Source organism: Xiphophorus maculatus, chromosome 10 (assembly GCF_002775205.1).
Source record: "Xiphophorus maculatus strain JP 163 A chromosome 10, X_maculatus-5.0-male, whole genome shotgun sequence".
Taxonomy (NCBI): Eukaryota; Metazoa; Chordata; class Actinopteri; order Cyprinodontiformes; family Poeciliidae; genus Xiphophorus; species Xiphophorus maculatus.
This window is the reverse complement of record NC_036452.1, coordinates 23,103,025-23,126,515: the sequence shown is the minus strand read 5'-3', so window position 1 is coordinate 23,126,515 and position 23,491 is coordinate 23,103,025. Positions and strand designations below refer to the sequence as shown.

The window sequence follows — 23,491 nt, the reverse complement described above, 5'->3', positions numbered from 1 at the left end:
TGGCTGCTTTGCAAATGGAAACCAGTAGCATTGTGCAAAGTATTTCAGTTTCCAAAGCTGGATTTTCTTTGCTCTGTGAAAACAAAATTGTTCCCTTGAGTTTCCCAGAGAAATCCGCACAAAGGTGAATCTGCGAATGCTGAGCCGCTAACAGACGGGAGGTCCGCTGACTCACTAAACACGGACCGGAATAATCTGCATTAATTATGATCCTTTAAAACAAAGTTTATAATCTGTGAAACCTCCACTCTAAAACAGGGGGTACTATAGTTTGTTTTTTTCTTAAAATTTTATCTTGTCGTTGAGCTGGATTTATTGTTGCACGGCTAGCAGCCACCCCGCTAATGATTGGCTAATTAGCGACACGTGTTTGCAGCTCGCCCTCTGATGTCCCATAAGAGCAGTGTAATTACTTTTTCCCACGCTTGTGTCGACAGTCATGGAAACATTTTACCTAATAAAACAACAAAAATAAAAATAAAAAAACCTATTTTAGCTTAGACAAATGAGACTCCTGTGTGCTATGAAGCGGAGGCGCTATGAGGTGCTGAAATATGCTCTTTACAACCCCAGCGGTTGACCCAGAGGGCGGGCGCTGTTGTTTAAAGGCTTAAGGGATGATGTGAAAATTATTTAGACTGCGAAGATTATAGGTTTTGTGGTCAAAACACAGAACACCACACCACATGTAACAAGGCCAAAGCACAAACACGCAGACAGTGGCGACGCGAGATGTGCACGGATTGCGTCGCAGCTCAAAGAGGAGACTACATATGGAGCTGATTAGAAAAGAGTCTGCGGAGACTTTCCTACGTGTTGCCATCTCCATGGCATTCTGAGTGTGTGTGTGTGTGTGCCCGTGTGTGAGAGACATTGTATCTGGTTGTAGGGCAGTGTTTCTACTGTTGTAAACAGAGCAGGCAAAGCTTTTGCCTGGACTTATTACGCGGCGGTGTAAGTAGGAGGAGAAGCTCTTAAAGAGCAGGATGGCGAGCAGAGATAAAAAAAAAAAATTGGCATGGCAAATGAAATCAGGGAGCAACACTGAGAGACAGCAGCAGAGATGCACTGGATAATCTGCACCTAACGTCACGGGAAGGAGAATTAGGAGAGGGCGAGGTCTGGGTGGGGAGGGGCACGGAGACTTCAGGGGCGACGTGTTTTTCTTGCCTTCTGGCTGAAGACCAACGGGGAAACACCCAGCTTCATCGCACCTTGAGTGTCTAATGAGTGGGTCAGTTTTCACTCATAGTTGGAACAAAGCCTCCAGCTTTACTAGACGAGACGATACATGACATTTTCGCAAGACATAAACTAGAGATGCACCGGTCTAATATGGTCCTGATATTGAAAACAGTTCTAGATCAGGTTTCAGTGACAATGTGCCCGACCCATGAGGACAGATCTATGAAGTTTACTTCTATGCTTTGTGCTCTGAGTGACGTCATGCTTTATTATTTATTTGATATTTTAGTTAGAATTCCTAATTGCACTTTCTGAACCATTTGAAATGTTTGTTAATGCAAAGCAGTCAACCTATTAATTTAGTCAGTTTCAGTTTCCTTATTATTTATTTAACATTGACTGTTATACTCCTAATAGCACTGACTAAACAAATTAAAGTTGTGTTGTTTTTACATAGGGCTGGACAATAAATCAATAACTATATATATTGAAATAGATACATAATCAGTATTAATACATAATGTGTCTGATAGAATTTTCAATATTCAATATATAGTACATTCACTGACCTTCAGTCCAGAAATTCTGGGGGATGTAAGCAGAGAAAAGAGGCCAGTTATGAGGCGACGGGGCTCAAACCTGCTCAAATGTATATTAAAAAGAATATATGGTGCAGAGTGAAAACTGTGGATAAAACAGGAAAAGTCACACCACCAGATTAGATGTATTTCAGATATTTAAAACAAAAATCTAATCACCATTTATTGATATTGACTGATATGAAATGCTTTTATCTTGATACGTTTTTCATCCAGATAGTCCAGCCCTAGTTTTGCATGTTTAACCAAATTTGTGAAGCTATTGGTGTGTTTAAGTGTGTTGTACTGGTGCACAGTTATCAAATGCATTTTCAATTCAGAAAATTTATGTTTGCCTTTAAAAAAAAATGTGTTGAGTCTATTCAAGCACTTTCTTTCTTTATATATCGGCCGATACTTAACCTCAGATATCTGTATTGGTATCGGAAGGGACAACAGTGTATCGGTGCATTCCTAACACAAACGCCTGATTTTGGCAGAAATCAGCAGCTGTTTTCTGGGTTCATCCTTATTGGATTTTCCAGATCTGTAAGAAAAAAATTAATTTCAACTTGTGCTTGAGAGTAGAGAATTGCCTGTGTTTGTGAGTGAACACATAGTTAACTTGGATCACACACACACCCAGTGAGAGGCCAAAAGAAAAACATCAATCTCACTCCTTTTCAGGCCGATCAAATCTTCAGATTTTGGGTTAGTTTAGGTTCAGGGTTGCTTTGGCTGCCATCTTATGGTCGCAAAGCCCCGAGATTCATTGAATCAAATGTTGCCATAGGAGCAGATGCTGAGCAGATGTGTGATATAAAGAGCAGATAACGTACAGACCACCTCCCATGCAACCACACCACGCATACACTGGCACAGTAGGAGGTCCTTTCAGAAATTGCAGATTAACCAGCAGATCAGTGTAGAATCTGAGCCCCAGATTCTGCCTGTAACCCCAGAGTTGGTTAACAACTAAAGGTCATAATAGCTCCCCAAATCTCTTCAGTCACGCAAAGCTTGGGATTTTATACTGAAGTATTACTGAACAATCTGCAACATAAACATAATGTGATAATGCAGGACGGAACGTTATCACCGTATGTAGGCTGAAACTGCCTATGGTGTGGAGGTACAGCTGAATCTCATCTGGAATGTATGCAGGAAGTAAAGACGGCAGAGCTTACCGAGTTTTGTGATACATTGATTCAGTCACGTATTTGCTGCTTTTAAAATGTAGAAATCAAGACGTATTTTTTTGCTAGTTGTTAAAAGTATTTTTCTGGTACTGTAAACAGGGAGGGTGCGTTGATAAGTCCAAGTTTATTAATCAGGCAACAACTTTGCCCAATGCAAAACTCTGACGGTTTGCATGAACAAGAAGACTCGTCTCCTGCTCTGTTTCCATCCAACTGTAATCCGAATTTTAAATGAACTTTTAAAATGTGGATTAAAAGAAAACAAAACAAGAAAATGTAAGCTAATTGTATTTCTATCTACTGGTTTGGAGCGAATCAATCAGGGTACACAAAGTGTAATTGTTGACGCTATGCTGGGCTGTGATAAGCAGGAAGTAGAGGTTGCTAACTAGCATGGACCTAATAAAAAATTAAAAATGGAGAGTCCTCCCATCTGAGCTGGAAGTTTGGACATTGTCTGGGTTTCGTTCCTCTGGTAAGGCACAGACACTCCAGTGGATGGAGGCATTTGCTTCCTCAGAACTTGTTTGGTTCATGTGTTTCCATTTCCCCTTTAGCACATCGACACTTTTTCCGAAAAGCCAAAAACCACTTGAAGTGAGCGTAAAAACATTTTGCGAAATTGATGGAGTCATTTAAAATTTTGCCATTTCCATCAACCTTGACTTCAAAATGCGCAGTAAAAAACACTGATGGAATCATGGTTAATATGGAAATTGTTAGTGTGGAAAGAAGACTTAAAGTTAGCTATTATCATTTTAAAACGAAGCTAAGCACAGCACTAACTATGTCCTGTGTTTCCTTTGTAGGCATCAAGTTCTGTGTGTTAGATTAGGAACCTCACAATTAAGGCAAGTACCTCCACTAACTGTAAAAGTTCACAGAGACTGAAGTTAATATATGCTAAAGATCTGTGATTCATTGACTGATTGCTTATTGTGACTTGTTTAACTTTACTCTGTGCTGCTAATCGTGATATTTTTGTGCTATTTTACTCTGCGTCACTGAAGTTAAATAGGTTAAAGTGGAACTGCAGCCATGCAGAGAGAACATCTGGTTGCATGGAGTCTGTGCGCCGAACTTCCGCCTTAACACACTCATATTGGGCTTAATCGGCGTCGGGGAGGGTGAGTGTGTGTGGGATTAGTGCCAGCAGGCCGTGGTGTCTTTTGAGCCCCTGTGTGGTCCCGCCACATGTCGGACTGTCTGTGCGAACGACCCGCGCCGTAATACAGAGCATGTCTCAGAGGGATTTGGGACAGCGGGCCTCAGATTAGAATCTGGATCCAGCGGAGGTTTTCTCGTCTTCCACACACGTGACCCGGCGCGCTCCAATGCCAAGCTGGGTAACAGGGTTACCTGTTGGTCTACTTAAAGCTCATCCACTTGTAATATTATTACAGAGGGTAAAGTTGCTAGCTTAAAGCCAGTGAATCTGGATGATTCTCCTCTTAGTCCACGTTGGACGACTGCCAGGGTTAAGTGAGCGTGGGATTTTCACTCTGTGCCGGTTTTAGTGAAATCCCTAAATCACTTTTTCATCGCTTGGCAATTGGAACCCAACAAACAACCTAAATTTGGATTATTGTGTGACCAGATGGAGGTCTGAGTTGTTTAAAGTGACTGATGGTATTTTGTGCAGTAAAGCCTCTGGCTCCAGTGGGTGGTCAGTAGCAGTTGTTAGTTTTGGGTGTGAAGAGCAGCAGGGGATTAGGCCTTCAAAGTAGATTTTGAGGGATTTTTTGGGGGGGAATTTACTGGAGGCTCTAGTTCTTGGGGAGCGCGGTTTGAAGTTTCTAAGCCTCAGGAGCCTCTGTGAATTTCTAACCCCTCAAAGATCCGAGTTTTTTTTTCTGTTGCTCACATCCCACTTGATTTTCATTGGTTATTTATTGGTTCATTGGTTATGTTTTCTTTATAGTCAGTAGCAAAATCTTGTTTTTCCATTAAAGTTATGCTGCTGGGATGAGGTGTGTTTTTTTTCTTCTTCTTTCTTCGGCTGCATCAAATTTTTTAGTATCAGTAAGGTGTTTAGAGGTTAATTCAGAAGAAGCACTGGTCCATCCATCTATTCATTGTCAGGTCACAGGGGTACCAGTTTAAATAGGAAGGCCCAGAATTCCCTCTGTCCAGCTACTAGAGTCGTCTGCGATCATCACAGTGATTCCTCAGACAGTGGTACAAATAACTCACAGCAGAAAGTCAGAAAATGCATATTCGGAACACTGTTGCTTTATATTCATATACGTATTATAGGTTTTAGGGTGAAATTGGAAACAACGACAAGTTTCTGGTAGATATCCAATACTGCAAGCCTTCAGATACAGTAGAAGAAGAACAGGGCTGTGCACCGCTGGAGTATCTCCTGGCTTACTTTAGTACAATACAATCCAGTCCACTTAGATGTTGTTAGCCTAATTAACTGCAGCTGCGTCTCAGTCCCGTAGGCCAAATCCACGAAAGTTTCTCTCTACTTTAACTGTAAGTACAGAACAGTAGGCTAAAAGTTTAGAAGCGATTCCTTAAGTCCAACATCAAAGAGTTGTGTTAAACAGCCTTGAAACTTTCTGAAAGCTCTAATTGGCTTTAAAGCTCCACTCTGAGCGCACGCAGCAGTGTTGCATAAGAGCAGAGAGGCAGCCCGCGGTCAGCAGCGCTAATTAACGTCTTTGTTTTGCTACTGTCGACCATTGTTCACTCATATCCCCCTTTGCTGTCTACTGAAAACTGTTCCATAGAGGAAACCCCACAGCGCTCTCTCCGCTGTACCTGCTGCTCACCATCACCACACAACAGGGCGGGGAAACCCCTTCAGTGTTGTTTGTTCAACCATATGCAGCAACACTTGGCTAGCCCTTAGCTCACCTGTATGCTTCCTGGTGTGAGTTTAGTGGAAACTCCCACTAAATTCAGATTTTCCAAAAGTCAGCAGATATAAATTCATGAAGAAGTGAAATCTCCTTCATTTTTTTGAATCTGCTTATTGCCACACACAGAGCAGATTGCTCTAAATACATGCAGACTTAAACAAGTCCAGCCTAGTAATTTGGTATTTTGCAGCAGGTTGTAGTTGCTCTTTTTTTTTTTTTTGCCACAAACACAACAGCTGTTGACGTGATCTAAGAAAAAATATATATGTCTATCTATCTATCTATCTATCTATCTATCTATCTATCTATCTATCTATCTATCTATCTATCTATCTATCTATCTATCTATCTATCTATCTATCTATCTATCTATCTATCTATCTATCTATCTATCTATCTATCTATCTATCTATCTATCTATCTATCTATCTATCTATCTATCTATCTATCTATCTATATATATATATATATATATATATATACATATATATATATATATATATTCAATGATCTTACTAATACATAGGAGAAATCTTTTATTTCTCTTGTCTTTGATTCATTTCTAAACATTTGTTTTGTTCATTCATTTGTGATGCTTACAAATCAAATTTAAAAATGTACTAAATTAGAAGATTGGTACATTTAATCCATGAGAAACTATAGATTAAATATTTTTAATATTAATATATTGTTATATCTTTAGATATAATGCAAATTATATGTAACGATTTCATAACATTTAATAAAATGTTGACATAATCTACATAAATATAGATTATATGTCACAATTTTATGTATACAACTGTAAAATTGTTACATATAATAATTTTGTGAATTGTCAAATTCAATTATAGTAAAGTATACAATGTTACAATTCTGTATTGTAACATAAACTAAAATGTAAAATTTTGTATTGCAAAATTATAAAATGTAACAATATAAGAATTGAAATATTTTTATATTGTGAATTTTCAATATTTAGCATTTAGCTCCTGCAGATAGCTTGATGAATTTTCCCGTCTGTGTTTGGAGAACACTGGGGCAAACTGTGGTGAATCAAACAAGTTGGGTTAAGAAAAGTAAATTCATCCTCTCCACTCGCCTGTTTTTGCTGTGAGCGGTAAACACTCAGGCCGTGGGGGTCGGAGGTCGGCGGGGTGGTAGGCTGTGGTAAATTGCCAAATTCACATTTAATGAAAGAAAGCCTAATCTGGATTAGTTTTATTAAGCGCCATTTCCCCTGGGCCAAATGGAGAAGGGGGGAGGGACGAGTCAAAACGCTTTTCAGCTGGAAAAATGAAGAGTCTTCGCCTTCTCTCTTCCTGCAGTTAATTAAGACGAACATCCAGGCTCTTCATATTCGCCTCTCCAACTGAAGGAGGAAGAACAGCTGCAGCTTTTCATTGAGTTCAGAGTTTCTGCTGGTCTGGTGCATTTTGGTGCTTGATCACTCTTTGTTTTTCGTTTGACATGGAAAGTCAGATGTTTTTGGTAACTTTATTGCTGTGGTGAGACGCAGGAAGAGCAGAACGGAAAGAGATGTGGCAGCTGCTTAAATGAAAGTTAAAGTTAGATGTATTTTTTCCATCGTGTCTGTCTTTCAGTCCCGGAGGATCTGTCCCTGGAGGAGAGGGATGAGCTCTCCAGCATCCGGCGGAGGAAGAGGGAGCTGCTCGATGACATCGAGGTGCGTTTTTTTTGTTTGGTTTTTGTTGTTGTTGCAGGAATCAGTCGCAGCACCAGTTGCTCGGGCCTCCATTTATTATTTCTCACTGGGGTTTGCAGCAGGAAACATTGAAAATGCAAAAGGCACAAAGTGAACGACGAGACACTTCGTTTGGTGTCTCTATTGAGATTCTATTTCACCGTTCTTGTTTTAGATTTGAAAGAAGAAATCACAAATTTAATTGAGCACAGATATTTGTGCACTCCTTCAAGTTGGGTTGCTGCATAGAATAAAAACGAAATCTGCACACGGTTATTAAAAATGACATAACTGAATGTTCCTGAGTAATGAGCATTAAATTAGAAGAATGTACAAACTGTGCTCATATATTTATGAATAAGAAAACAACAAACTAATAGAGTTTGTTGGAAAGATGGTTCTATAAGCTGCTGGGAGGAAGGATCTGTGATTTTCCTTTGATCATTCAGGATGCAGCAGTTTGTCATTGAAGCAGTTCTTCTGTTCTTCTATTCTCTTTTCTATCCACATTCTATTCATGGTGCCAAAAGTTACAAAATGTTTGTGGAAAAAGTCTTTCTGTTTTCCTTTTCTCTGTCCTTTGTTATCACTTATCACCTTTTCCAACAGACTGACATCATTATCTTTATTACTCATCTTCACTGCAGGGTTGATATAATCCAGGTATTCAAAAGACATTTAATTTCCCTTTATGATAAATAAAGTATTTTTGAATTGAATTTGGATTGAAATTTCATGGGAACCGGCGGCTCTTGGTCTCTCCTCCACCTCTCTGGGTCTATTTGCATGCTGTGGACGATGCAAATATCCCAACTGTTGATCTTTGTGCAGCCAGTTTCCTCATTCTACCTGATGTATGTCTCGGTGCTGAACGTCACTCTGGTCTCTGTTTTGACATAAAGACAGAGAACCTCTGGATGATGATTGGCTTTCTTTCTCCCAGAGGCTGAAATTTGAGATCGCAGAAGTCATGACAGAGATTGAACAGCTGACGTGTGTGGGGGAAAGGTAGGTCAAAGTTCACGGTTGTAGTTGCTTGGATATATTGTGCTAACTTGTATTTTATGCTTATAGTAGTTTCTGTGTATGGTTTCTCGTCTTTGTAGACCCTCTCTGTGTTTCCATAGGTTTTAATTGTTCAGATAGCTGTAAAATATATGAAGTATGCAGCAATTTCTACAGTAGGTGTTCATAAGGACAAAAAAGAATCATGTGAGATTACGACAAATTTTGTTCACAAAGAAAAAGGTTGAAAATTGTTCTCTTTGGGCTGTAAAGTTTTTCTAAAGTGACTCTTTGTTGGAAAATGCTTCTGTTTACATATGCAGACCTCTTCAATAAATTAGAGTGTTATATAAAAAGTCCATTTATTTCAGTAACTCCATCACCAAGTGAAACACTTTATAGATTAATTAGACCGAAACTGATGTTTTGACACCTTTAATTCTCTTTATCATGGTGATTTTTATAAAAGTTAATAAAAACACAAGATTAAAAATCATAATATTACATTAGACCAATAAAAATATATTTATAAAAACGTAATGAAAAGTTTAATATCTGCTTAAAAGTCTTTTTTTTAAACATACTTTTAAAACGAAACTCACCAGAATGTATAAGTTCATTCAATGTGAAAATATACGCTTTAATATGTCGTATTGAGATTAGGTGATGTACATGTAAAAAAAATTATTTTATATAATTGTGAAGTTGAATGAAAAGCATATACAGTATGTTTGTTTTTTGTGTGGTAGAAAATGAATAAACCTTCTCCATGTTTAAAGATGGTGGTGGCAGCATCATGCTGTCCCTTTAGCCAGAACCAGGTCAGAGTCCATGGATCATAGCTAGAGGTTCTGCGATGAAATGCTTTGGACCAATGCATATTCATGTGTCAGAATGGCCCAGTCAAAGTCCAGGCCTAACCCCCAAAGAGAGGTGAACCCTAACGATGGACGCTTCCAGAACCTTTTCATCCGATCTGACAGAATTTGAGCTGCTTTGCCGAAAACAAACAACCAAACTTTCCATCTCTATAAATCTGGTAGAGACGAAACGAAAAACATTTAAAAGATGTAACATCAGCAAAACCAGCACAACACAAGATGAAATATTCAGATTTTTATCCTAAAACAATTTGAAAATTATATACACTTATTTGCATTTATTTATTTTTGTAAAATCAATTATCAAGCTGCATTTAGCTTTAAAATATATATGAAAATCTAAATGTGTCGGCACAAAAATATGTCTTTGTATGGGATTCATATCCTGCAGCCTTTTGCATAGATAAGCTACACCTGCTGCTGCTGACAGGAAGTGTTGGCCGCACCGTTCTAAATGACCTTCATTTATTTCTGTTTGTTTTTTTTCAGTTAACATAATTACAATCTTTGACATTTTCCCCTCTTTGCTCCAGATAGAGTTATCCCAGTAAATCGTTCATATTTTAATGTCATATTCACGTCTGCTTTGGTCTAAATGAAGCTCGTGTGTGTGTGTGTGTGTGTGTGTGTGTGTGTGTGTGTGTGTGTGTGTGTGTGTGTTGCAGCAAAACGTCCCAGAGGAACAAGCAGATCGCCATGGGCAGGAAGAAATTCAACATGGATCCCAAAAAGGTTCGGTGTTCTGTTTCCATCAGAACCACCAGGCTCAGACTGACTCAGCCGTGAGAACAAATATAAACAAGAATAAATAGATTCAATAAAAGCTACAAAATATATATACTCCTGTAGTTTTATGGAAGGTATACAGAAACAGCACAATGATACAAGATATTCCTAGAGGATTAGGAGAAATAGAGTATAGTTTCTCATGTAAGATATTCATATAATCCATACTATCACATGTATTTTGATATTAGAGTATGTTGACGAATAGCATAAAGGAGAGAAATAAAAAAAAGTGTAAACCTCTTCTTCTTTTCAGACAAGTATGGAAGCTAAAATGACTGATTCTTATGTTTTTTTTTTGTATTTATTTGTTTGAATCAAATAAAGAAGAAGAAAGAACTCTGTCGTTTTCACGTGGGGCTGAGATGAACATGCTCGTGTTTTTGTCGTGTCTCTCTCTCCTGCAGGGAATCCAGTTCCTGCTGGAGAACGACCTGCTCCAGAACACTCCGGAAGACATCGCCCAGTTCCTCTACAAAGGCGAGGGCCTCAACAAGACCGTCATCGGGGACTACTTGGGCGAGCGGTGAGGGAGAAAATCCTCTTTGCGTGAGATTTACACCCACCGTTGTGATTTAAAGACGCAGATCACTGCCTGTGTCGACTAATTAAGGAGAAGATGACTAAAGCTGCCGTGGAAATGAAGCTCTGAGACGGTGTGGGTGTTTTGTTGTGTGAAGCTCCCCATATGGACTTAAAGCTGGTAGAAAAAACAACCATCTAGCTCCTCTCACCGCAGTCCTGACTGTAAAAATACTAAAAGTCAAAAGTTTAACAGGAACAAGGCTTATGAGATAAAGTTAAGACAGTTAATTCGGTGTTAGTATGGGTGGGCGATGTGGGCTTAAAGTTTAATCACAATATTTTACTGTGATAACAATAAAAATGACAACAAGAACCATTAATTACTCCTTTTTCAGATAACTTGTATGACTGCAGCTGTGTCTCCGTTATAAACGTACACAGACTTTATCAATATTCAGCTACTGTCAAAATAAAACATAATTTTGCTATTTTTGTGTTTCCATAAAATGGGACGCAATTAAATTTAATGTCTGTTTACCAACAGTTTGTTTCCACATGAAAAATCTCTAAATTTGCTCTAATTTAGAGATCAAATTTTGTCTTAAATATTAAGACAAAAATTGCTCCCAATTTTTGTCTTAATATTAAAATCGCAAACATTTGGCTCAAATGTCTGATTTGCTATAGATTTAGAAAGAGCACCAACAAAATCCAAACATGTTTGGCAAACAAAAATTGTGTTCTGACAGAGGAGGCGGTGAGCAGCTGCAACCAGACCAGCTGTTTGGAAAGGGGAGGAGCTCATTTGCATATTCATAAAGAAGCGTCGTGCATTTTAAATGAGTCCCAGATGCAGAGCCACGTCGCAGATGTTTCAACGCATGAAGGGATTATTTTCAAACTATCAATCAAATCAACCTCAGCAAGAAACAGAAACATTAATATTGAAAAGATGTGTGGTTGAGATGTGTGTCACTATTGGGACTTTTTTTGTACTGTTGCTTAGAAAAACATTTTTTGATTTCTAACATTTAAAAAAAAACATGTTGTTCTGAAAACACTAGCCAGCAATAATTAGCAAACAGCTGGTTGGTCTGCTGAGTTCATTATAGGACCTGCTTCTCAGAGCAACAACGCTGGTAAAAACGTTGTTAAAGGGTTAATAGAGGAGCCATGTTGTGATGACTTCCTGGAGGCAGAGTTTCTTAAAGAGACAGAGACCCAATTTCAAGGTGCTGCTATTTAAAGTCAAATTTCTTTTAAGTCATATTTAATATATAGCATTTTTTTTAATCAACCGAAGTTAACATAGTTATTTGATAGCGCTATAAAAATGTCACTTTGTGACTTGAAAATACATAATAATGCTGCTTTAAAGAGAAACGCCCTAAAACCGTTATTGGCTGATTAAAGCTTTACGTAAACATGCAGGGTATCGGCTGATTTACCAGGGATTCAGATAACCGATAAGTGTAAAGGTGGACTCTAATGACTATAGAAGCTGGCTTGTTTTTCTGTTTTATTTATTTTTTTATCTTTATCTCCCAAAACCAAGAGAACAAAGACGGTGATGATTTCAGGTGTGCATCGTTCTGCACGGAGCTGCAGGAACGACTCTGCTTCTTCTTTCGTGTGTTTACCAAACAGCTAAAGCGCATACTGCTTGTGCATCTGTTTGTGCATTTCTAGTCAGACATTAGATGATTTAGTGAAGGCTTTATTCGCCAAGAGTCATCAAAGAGGCCACCTACCCACTGAAGCCACATGAAGCACAAGCTAAAGAGTCTGCACTCAGTAATTATCACTAATTAAACTAATACAAGAAGCAGGAACCTATCATTACACGCTGAGCAGTGGCCAAGATGAAGATGGGGAATCGTGCAAACGAGCTCTGATTTTTATTGTATTTCACTGTCAGCTTTACAAACAACTTTCTTCTCTCAACTTTCTTCGTAATAATGGCGTCTGGAAACATGTAAACCCTCGGAGGACAGGCGGCTTTAGGTGTGACGGACAGAAAGCAATAACTGCTCCACTCTGGCTGCAGTTACAGATCCAAACCGGCAATAAGCAGAAAGTCCACTCTCTGCCTCCGAATACAGCACAGAGTGTTATTGAAATGTGAGATTATTATTGTGTTGAGACACATGTTGGCTACAAGAATTCAAACATCTACGTCAAAATGGTTTTGGTTTGGCTTGGAGACGCACATGTCCAGGATTTTATACGATAAACAGAAGCAGGTAAACTTGTCTTCTGCCAGCCCTGAGCCGCCTTGACAAACTAATGACAGAGAGCTTTAGCTTTAGCTTAGCGGAGCTTTTTGAACGTTTCTCCTCCAAGTCAGCCTGCTGTTTCAACTGCTTCCAGACCCACAGAGCATCTGATCCAGTGGGATCAGATGCTCTGCAGGAATGCAGAGGATGACTTTCACCCTGCATTCACATTAGCTGCGTTTCCATTTACCATAAAATTTAAATTACAAAAATAAATTTGCCAATTTGGAAATGCTTCACATTTTCGACAAAAAGTTTTTGCGCCATCACCTCAATAACAGTTTTTTCAGCCGTATCAACATTTCACAAAACTGCAATGGAAACTTCTTTTTTTTTTTGCATCACGAGTCACGTGACCAACAGCTGGATGTTACTACTGGTGGAAACCACAAAGAAGACGATAGGAAGTATTATTAGGATGATGGTTTATTTTTTGTGGGTGTTTTTGGACAATGTCCAGCTGGCTCCACCAGAGCTCTGACGGCATCACACAGATTATAAAAAGTTGTGTAATTACTGTAATTTCCCCAAAATGTAGCTGCTCCCATGAAGGCAGGGCTTGTTGCTCCAACACCTGAATAAGACGCCTATCTCTCCTCTGATTGGCTGATAGATGATGAGCGTTGTGTTTTTCCACATTCGCAGAACATAGACAAAGATTTACACACAATATAATGGAAACACAGCTCTTGATTCATCAATGATCGACGAATCTTTACAAAAAATCAAACTCTAAATTCTCTTTTCTAATCTAGGGACGATTTCAACATCAAGGTGCTTCAGGCTTTCGTGGAGCTGCATGAGTTCGCCGACCTGAACCTCGTCCAAGCGCTGCGGTGAGAAGACAGATCTGCCCCCTCGCCTCGTATTCAGAGAGAAGAGAAGGTCTAATATTAAACACATCCTGTCACATTCTCCACTGTTCAGGCAGTTCCTGTGGAGTTTCCGTCTGCCAGGTGAAGCCCAGAAGATCGACCGCATGATGGAGGCGTTTGCCTCGCGCTACTGCCAGTGCAACCTCGGAGTCTTCCAGTCCACAGGTCAGACGAACCGCCGCTTACAGATTCCTGAATGCTTCTCTCAGGTGTTCCGTCACAAAGCTGTCAGATGAGCTCCAGTAGCTCTTCGTGTGTTTCTCCAGCATGACAAGTGTTAGTATTGAGGGGGGAGGGGAGCGGCAGGACTGAGAAAACACCAGGAAATGTGGGAGATGAAAACAGACGTGTGTTTTTAGCCTTTTCTGTGTTCATATTGGTCCAACCTGTACAACGAAATAGCGACTAGTAACATATTTGAATGGGATTTTTTTTTTTATAAAAGATACTATTAATTCAAGACAAAGTAGCATCAGACAGTGAAGTCAGAGGAAGTGTATCCATCACCTTTCACTGCAGTTACAGCTGTTGTCGCATTTTCGACAGTTCTTTTTCTAAAACAGCCGCTACTCAAGTACTAAACAACCGTCCTCCACTGCGAAGAGAGAAGAGCCAAACAAGATGACCGCTAACGTTAATTCAATATTTGGAAGATTGGCCAACACAGACTGAACATCCTTGTTCACTTCCTGTGATGTGTAAAATAATCAGGGAAATTTCAAGCGTTTTGAATATCTTTGCTAGCCGCTTTATCTACAGCTGCACAGTAAACAGCAGCAACAAACAAGGGTCATTCATTATTCAGGAAGAGTCAACCTGGCTGAGTGATACATGCTGTTGTGATAAACAAAGGCCTACAGCTACATCTAGCAGTGAATATTTAAAGGGCTTTTAGAGACCTGGTGAACAACAGCGGAGACGCTTTATCTGCTGAGACGTGGATGCACAGTCATTGGGTAAAAGAATATTAGAAAAGTATTGATAGCCTATTTTTTTTTTTTCGTAAATTCCAGATTAAACAGTTTATTGAACCAAATGTACATGTTTAATCCCAGGCCTCAGCTGGAAAAAACTCCCCAAAAACGACAGGGACATTTTAATGAGTCAGAGTGGATGTGGGACAGAGCGTTACCATGGGACCCCGACTCTGACAATGCCGACGCACTGAGCTCATAAAAACAACATGATCGCAGGTCTTTAATTACCACCAGCACATGAAAGTGGCCTGTCTTCTCCTGCTTTGTGGGACTACATGAAAATTCCTCTTTCACAAACGTCCCCCTGCTGTGCTGTGTTCAGTAGAGAGAGGTTTTTTTAATTATTTTACAAAAGGTGTGGGGAGGGAGGGCGGGGAGCTGAGAGAGAGAGACAATGGGACTGGAACAAACAACCGGAGCATTATGAACTAGAACATTTCTGGAGAAATTTTAAAGGGGTCTGCCAAAGTGTGCGTGTCGGTTTGAAGCCAGCCGTCTGATGCTGAAAATTAGCAACAATACTGAGGTGAATTAAAATCTAGTCAATAGCATGTGGAGTATCATTATTATGTTGACTAACAGGGATTTACTCCATTCTGCATGACAACAATTGTGCATTTAACACAATTCAGCCTGTGAATTGGCTCCGTCCATCATCTGGAGTTGCTCTGTGAGAAACTCCAGATGACACGAGTGGAGGCCTCAACAAACGCCTGGATCTATGACCACCTCACTAACAGACCAAAGTTTGTGAGACTGAAGGACTGTGTGTCCAACCAGGTGGTCAGTAACACAGGAGCACCACAGGGCTCTGTACTCTCACTATTCCTTTTCACTGTCTACACTTCAGACTTCCAGTACAAGTCCGACTTCTGTCCTCTACAGAAATACTAAGATGACTCAGCAGTTGAATCAGAGATGGACAAGAGGCTGAGTACAGAGATCTGGTGGACTGTGGGAATAATAATCTCATCTTAAATGTGGAAAAAACAACAACAAAGGAGATGATTGTTGATTTCAGGAGGAGCATGATTAGATTAAACCCTATTTCTATCATGGGAGAAGAAGTGGAGGTGGTGGAGAAATATAAATATCTCAGTGTTCATCTGGACAACAGACTGGACTGGAGACACAATGGGGAAGAGTCTATAAGAAGGAACAGAGCAGACTGGATTTCTTCTGGAAGCTAAAATCCTTCCATGTTTGCAGCAAGATGCTGCAGATCTTCTATCAGTCTGTTGTTGAGAGGGTCATCTCTTCTGCCGTCATCTGCTGTGGCAGCAGCATCAGAACCAGGGGCATAAAAAGACTCACTAACCTGATAAAGAAGGATGGTTCTGTTCTGGCTCTGTTCTGGTTCTATTCTGGGGAAGACGGTGGAACATCTGAAGATCTCGATGCAAAGAGGGATTCTTCATAAAATCAAGAAATTATGGTCAATCCTGACCTCCTCTTCATGAGACTGACTTGGGAAAACAGAATATCTTCAGTCAGAGGCTTCTTCAGATTCACTGTAACACAGACTGCTACAAGAGATCTTTCTTGCCAACAGCCATCACCACCTACAATAACTCTTTGAAGAATTTTAATTAATTACTTACAATAACATGTATTTTCCTCTTGGGATCAATAAAGTATTTTTGAATTTTAAATGAATTTAAATTATTTGTACCTGTAAAAAAAAGACCCTTGGGAATTGAATTATGCATACATCAAATAATAAAGGAGTGAAAAACTTAAGATATCAAAAGGAAATTAATTATCAATTAATCAATTAGTGATGACTGATGATGGAGGGAACTAACTGAATTTATCCCATTATAATGAGATAGCTACAGTATATCTCATGTCAATATGAAAAATTGATACAGGCCACACAACCAATATGAAAAAAGAAAACATTTTTCATACTGGTTGTGCTCCACTTGTGAAAATTTATGTTTGGCTTCACCTTGACACTCAGACAAAAATCAAAACAAAACAAACAATGAAAACACCCATGAAAAAAACCCCATTAAACAAACCAAATCCCATATTAACCAATAACTATAAGAAAGGAGCCAAAATATTCTTAATTTTATTAATTATTAATTAATATAAATAATTATTTATTAATATAATAAATTCGTCATTCCTTTGTACGAATCACACCAGTCTTTGAAGTGTTACTTTGGAAATTGACACACTAAACTGCCTCTCTGGGTCCAGCAGGTTTATTGGGTTTGTAGGATCACTTATTGGCACCTGAAGTAATCCAGTAGATGAGCACAGTTATGGTCAGAGTCACCACCGATCTTTGAACAGGAACCAGTCCAAACAAAGGATGAATTGTTATCAGTAAAATGTTTTAATCCCCATCATATTTGCATAATCACAGCACAAACGTGCTGCTTTATCGCAACACAGGAGACTTTCCCAGCACATATTTAATAAGCAACACAAAATAGTTAACCCAACATAATAACGATATCACGAAGCAGGGGCCGTATAGGGGGGAAAGTTATGACCATTCCAAGGACCCCTGAGCGACAGAGGGCCATACTGTAGTCATTGGTCCAGTTTGGGGGTGACTGCCCCGAGGGCCCCGATGACCACAGGCACCACTGTGGTCTTCACCTTCCAGACCCTCTCCAGTTCCTCCCTGAGGCCCTGGTATTTCTCTAGTTTCTCGTGCTCCTTTTTCCTGATGTTGCAGTCGCTTGGTATTGCTACATCTACCACAACGGCTTTCCTCTGTTGTTTATCCACTACGACAATGTCTGGTTGGTTCGCCATTACCATTATCTATTGAGCTATCCAGCCAGCTCAATAGATAAGGCATCAGTATATCACCCGAGAGGGCGGGGTTCGAATCCAGTCTGGGTCCTTAGGCAAGACCCTTCAAGCTACTGCCTACCTCATACCATGAGAGATACTAATATGGATATATATATATATATATATATATATACATATATATATACATACGGTATATATGTCTTAATATGTATAGACATATATAGATTTATAGAGAGTGACGTATATATATATAGATTTATAGAGTGACATATATATATATATATATATATATTAATATGTATAGACATATATATAGATTTATAGAATGATATATATATATATATAAATTTATTATATACATAATAAATAGTGTATATTTATTAGATATGTATAATAAATATACATATATGTCTTTATATGTATAGACATATATATATATATATCTATATATATATATATATATATATATATATATATATATATATATATATATATATATATATATATATATATATATCTTAATATGTATAGACATATATATAGATTTATAGAATGATATATATATATATATATAAAATTTATTATATACATAATAAATAGCGTATATTTATTAGATATGTATAATAAATATACATATATGTCTTTATATGTATAGACATATATATATATATATATATAGATTTATAGAGAGTGACATATATATACAGATATATATATATATATATATATATATATATCTGTATATATATATGTAGATATATATTGTAGATTGTAGATATATATATCTATATACATAGATAGATAGATAGATAGATAGATAGATAGATAGATAGATAGATAGATAGATAGATAGATAGATAGATCGATCTAAATTTATCTATCTATCTAGATTCTAGATAGATAGATAAATTTAGATATAGATATATCTTTCCCAGAAACATAAATAGTTTTCTAAATTTTTCCCAATTTGTATAGGTTTAAACTTCTAAAAGTCTCTTTTTGTTCCATGTTGTTTACATTTTCTTTTTCTAAATCTCCCTTTAATTAATAAATGTGGTTGTCTTATTTTCTGTTTACAATTAGAAATAAAAATCTTACAATGGATGAACATGAGTACTGATGTCTTTGCTTTTTAATATTATCTAAAATGTCCAATTAACAACATCAGTAGCTCTTTTTAAATTCCCACCAATCACTCAACCCACACGTGGCCCCACCCTGTTGACTTCCTGTTTTGTCTTTGCTCTGAGAATACTTTCTTCAACAGATCGTTCTGGTATTTGAGTTTAGCACTTAGTTTACGATTTATGTCGAACATTTCATCAAGCTGTCTCATTAAGTATTTCTGTAGTTCGATATTTCCCAATTCAGGTTCCTTCGATTTGGCCTGACACAAACACTTTGCTTGACTTGTTGTGGAAATCACAGTGTCCTTGGAATAACACTGATTTTCCAAGGAAGCTACCTGTTCACCATGTTTTGCCGGAACTGAAACATCTTGCCCTTCGATATGTTCAGCAAAGAAATTTAGGTCAATGCGAGGTTCTGATTCAGGGAACACTTTCCAAAATGTTTTCTTTCCTCTGCTGGGCAAAGCTGACTGATAACTTGGTTTTTCTGGCAGAGGACCGTTATTGACGTCACTATTTTGTGTCAAAAACGTTAGATCTACACAAGCGTCTGACTCGGGGAAAGATTTCCATAATAGTGGCGTCTTCTTGATGCGCTTTGTCTTTGATGTCTGTTTGTCCCCATTTTGATCCACTTTCTTCTGTGATTTCAAGATGGATTTCTTTTTGGTGACCAGCTGTGTTGTAAAAATCACAGGTTCTTCTGTACAAATCTCCTTTTTCAAGGAATCTTCCTGATCACCTTCTTCAGGCAGAGAAGTGTCTTGCTTATTAACATTTTTAGCACAAGACTTAAAGGACTCTTCCTTCTCTGCTACATTGATTGTCTCCTGCAGTACGGAGATCGATGCTTTTTCAGTAACTGGTGAAACAGCTTCCATTCCAGTACCTTCAGATGAAATCCTTAGATCAGCAGGGGCATGTTTCTCCAGCCAGATATGAAACGGTATCTTTTTCTTCTTGTGGCGCCTGGTGGTTGGTGGCTGTTCCTCCTCTTGCTGATCCAGTGTCTCTTGTGTTTTGGAGATGAAATCTTGTTCAGTGTCCAGTGGTGTTTCCTCGGCGCAAATCTCCTTTTTTAAGGAAACAGCCTGATCACTTTCCCCTTCAGTCAGAGAAGTGTCTTGCTTATTAACATTTTCTGGGCAAGACTTAAAGGACTCTTCCTTCTCTGCTACATCGATTGTCTCCTGCAGTACGGAGATCGATGCTTTTTCAGTAACTGGTGAAACATCTTCCATTCCAGTACCTTCAGATGAAATCCTTAGATCAGTGGGGGCATGTTTCTCCAGCCAGATATGAAACGGTATCTTTTTCTTCTTGTGGCGCCTGGTGGTTGGTGGCTGTTCCTCCTCTTGCTGATCCAGTGTCTCTTGTGTTTTGGAGATGAAATCTTGTTCAGTGTCCAGTGGTGTTTCCTCGGCGCAAATCTTTTTCAAGGAAACAGCCTGATCACTTTCCCCTTCAGTCAGAGAAGTGTCTTGCTTATTAACATTTTCTGGGCAAGACTTAAAGGACTCTTCCTTCTCTGCTACATCGATTGTCTCCTGCAGTACGGAGATCGATGCTTTTTCAGTAACTGGTGAAACATCTTCCATTCCAGTACCTTCAGATGAAATCTTTAGATCAGTAGGGGCATGTTTCTCCAGCCAGATATGAAACGGTATCTTTTTCTTCTTGTGGCGCCTGGTGGTTGGTGGCTGTTCCTCCTCTTGCTGATCCAGTGTCTCTTGTGTTTTGGAGATGAAATCTTGTTCAGTGTCCAGTGGTGTTTCCTCGGCGCAAATCTTTTTCAAGGAAACAGCCTGATCACTTTCCCCTTCAGTCAGAGAAGTGTCTTGCTTATTAACATTTTCTGGGCAAGACTTAAAGGACTCTTCCTTCTCTGCTACATCGATTGTCTCCTGCAGTACGGAGATCGATGCTTTTTCAGTAACTGGTGAAACATCTTCCATTCCAGTACCTTCAGATGAAATCCTTAGATCAGTGGGGGCATGTTTCTCCAACCAGATATGAAACGGTATCTTTTTCTTCTTGTGGCGCCTGGTGGTTGGTGGCTGTTCCTCCTCTTGCTGATCCAGTGTCTCCTGTGTTTTGGAGATGAAATCTTGTTCAGTGACCAGTGGTGTTTCCTCGGCGCAAATCATTGTTAAGGAAACAGCCTGATCACTTTCCTCTTCAGTCAGAGAAGTGTCTTGCTTATTAACATTTTCAGAGCAAGACTTAAAGGACTCTTCCTTCTCTGCTACATTGATTGTCTCCTGCAGTACGGAGATCGATGCTTTTTCAGTAACTGGTGAAACATCTTCTGTTCCAGCACTTTCAGATGAAATCTTTAGATCAGTGGGGGCATGTTTCTCCAGCCAGATTTGAAACGGTATCTTTTTCTTCTTGTGGCGCCTGATGGTTGGTGGCTGTTCCTCCTCCTGCTGATCCAGTGTCTCCTGTGTTTTGGAGATGAAATCTTGTTCAGTGACCAGTGGTGTTTCCTCGGCGCAAATCTCCTTTTTTAAGGAAACAGCCTGATCACCTTCTTGTTCAGGCAGAGAAGTGTCTTGCTTATCAACATTTTCAGTGCAAGACTTAAAGGACTCTTCCTTCTCTGCTACATCGATTGTCTCCTGCAGTACGGAGATCGATGCTTTTTCAGTAACTGGTGAAACGTCTTCCGTTCCAGTACCTTCAGATGAAATCCTTAGATCAGCAGGGGCATGTTTCTCCAGCCAGATATGAAACGGTATCTTTTTCTTCTTGTGGCGCCTGGTGGTTGGTGGCTGTTCCTCAGACTTAGAGGGCTGTTCCTTCTCTGCTATATCGATTGTCTCCTGCACTCTAGTGATGGACTCTTCTTCACTGAGCAGTGAATCGTTCTGCTTTTCAATATTTCCTGCAGAAATCTCTTGGTCAATGGGGACGTGTTCCTCCGACCAGGTTTTAAATGGTACCTGGTTCTTCTCATTGGTCTCACTCTCAGGTGTCGGTCTGTCCCCTTTGTGATCCACTGTCTCCTTTGCTTTGGCAATCGATCCATTTTCAACCACCAGTGAAGGGTCCTGCTGTTGGATATTTTCAGCAGACATCTTTAGCTCCTCAGCTGCGTGCAGCTCCCACCAGACTGCAAATGACACCTTCTTCTTCTTGTGCTTGGGTGGCTTGGGTGGCTGTAATTCGCTTTCGACAATGTTGTCGAATTCAACCTCTTCAACTCTAGGCTGGTTGGACTGCATTGTAAACTTTGCTTGTTTCAAGTTCTAAGATAAATCACGTCTTTAGAAACTCAGTAAAGATTTCAAGTTAAGTTTGATGTCGATCTCCAAAAGAAATGTTCACCAAACAAAGTTGAAGATCTTACTGTGAACTGCTCAATAAACTCTCAAGAGGAACGTATCAACAACGGCTGCTAAAAGGTTGTGATGAAAGTAGATCAATGTGAGGAACTTATATAATCGCTGGTGATGTCAGAATTCTGCTTTTGGAGTTTTATTGTCATGTCACATTGTGAAGTCACAGTTTCATTTCATATTCAGAAGGTGGACTGCAGAAAGCCTCAGTGGGCGTTTAAACTGTCAGTGGTTGCCATAGTTACCCACCATTAACTTGTTTTGACGTTGGTTAGCATGTTGTCAGCGTAGCTAGCTTGGCTACTATAACTGTTCAAAACTGAGTGATAAAATAAGTTATGCTACCCAGGGGCGCCATATAGGGGGGAAAAGTTAGGAGAATTCCAAGGGCCCCTGACCAACAGGGGGCCCTCCACAATTTTTATTTCATTTTTTTCATAGAAAGTAAATAAAATGGGGCCCTGTCAATTACAAAATTAATCATATTGTGTTTTCTAAAATTGTTTTTATCAGTAAAAATTAAATGTTAGCACTCCCAGACCAAAAAGCACACATCCATATTTGCACTGAACTCCCTGGATCTGCATGAAATGGTTACTTCCTGCTTGACGGTGACGATGTTCAACAGCAGTCAGTAGAAGACAAGAACGACTGTGGCTGTTATTTTGCTACTAAAAGAATTTTGGTTTTCAAAAAAATTGAGAGATAGAGAGAAAGAGACAAGAGTTTCTATTTGTAACCCAGTTTTTCTCCGAGGTGGTTAGACAGTGAGATTATCAACCATTCAGCATAGTTAGCTTAGCTACAGACTGTTTGCTTCTATTTCACTAACATTTAATGAATTAAGGAAAAAAATTACCAAGATATTCATATATTGAATTTGTCCCTGAACCTTTTACCACTTAACAACAGGTGAGTCAGTCAGCAGCAGCTCTAACTCACGTCCCTCCTGACCTGTCCTCTCCTGAGTGAAATTAAACCTGCAGTATGTAACTTTTTAAAATAATTTTTTTTTTACATATCTGTTAAAACTGCCATTATATTGTGACAGTAAGCAACCTACTTGCGTAAGTGAACTGCTGCATGTAAAATTTATGAGCAGTAAATATTGTGCTAGTGTTCAGTATTGGACCAAAGAAAGCAAAGCTGCAAGCCTTTAAAGTTGTGACACTTTTTGTGGGTCAGACAGACTCAAAAAATTGTAACAGCAGCTGCGTGGCGGGGGGGGGGGCAATTAAATTTTTGTCATGAAGCTCAAGATTTCTGGCAGCGCCCCTGTCAGGAAGGCCTCGCGACGTTTACTTTTCCACTCAAAACAGATTTCATTGGGCCAGCTACACGTTACTTTTCTTTCTCCTGTGTCGCCACTAGATGTCACTA

General features: G+C 39.1%; 1 protein-coding gene across 1 annotated transcript in view; it reads left to right on the top strand.

Moving 5' to 3' along the window:
- LOC102232591 (cytohesin-3-like) overlaps window positions 1-23,491 on the top strand; it is a 45,566-nt gene that overhangs the window by 7,456 nt on the left and 14,619 nt on the right. Inside the window, exons 2-7 of the mRNA XM_023340381.1 lie at window positions 7,437-7,519; window positions 8,481-8,545; window positions 10,089-10,155; window positions 10,617-10,735; window positions 13,766-13,846; window positions 13,938-14,050. Of these exons, the coding sequence (XP_023196149.1) occupies window positions 7,437-7,519; window positions 8,481-8,545; window positions 10,089-10,155; window positions 10,617-10,735; window positions 13,766-13,846; window positions 13,938-14,050 (528 nt within the window). The remainder of the gene's footprint in view (window positions 1-7,436; window positions 7,520-8,480; window positions 8,546-10,088; window positions 10,156-10,616; window positions 10,736-13,765; window positions 13,847-13,937; window positions 14,051-23,491) is intronic.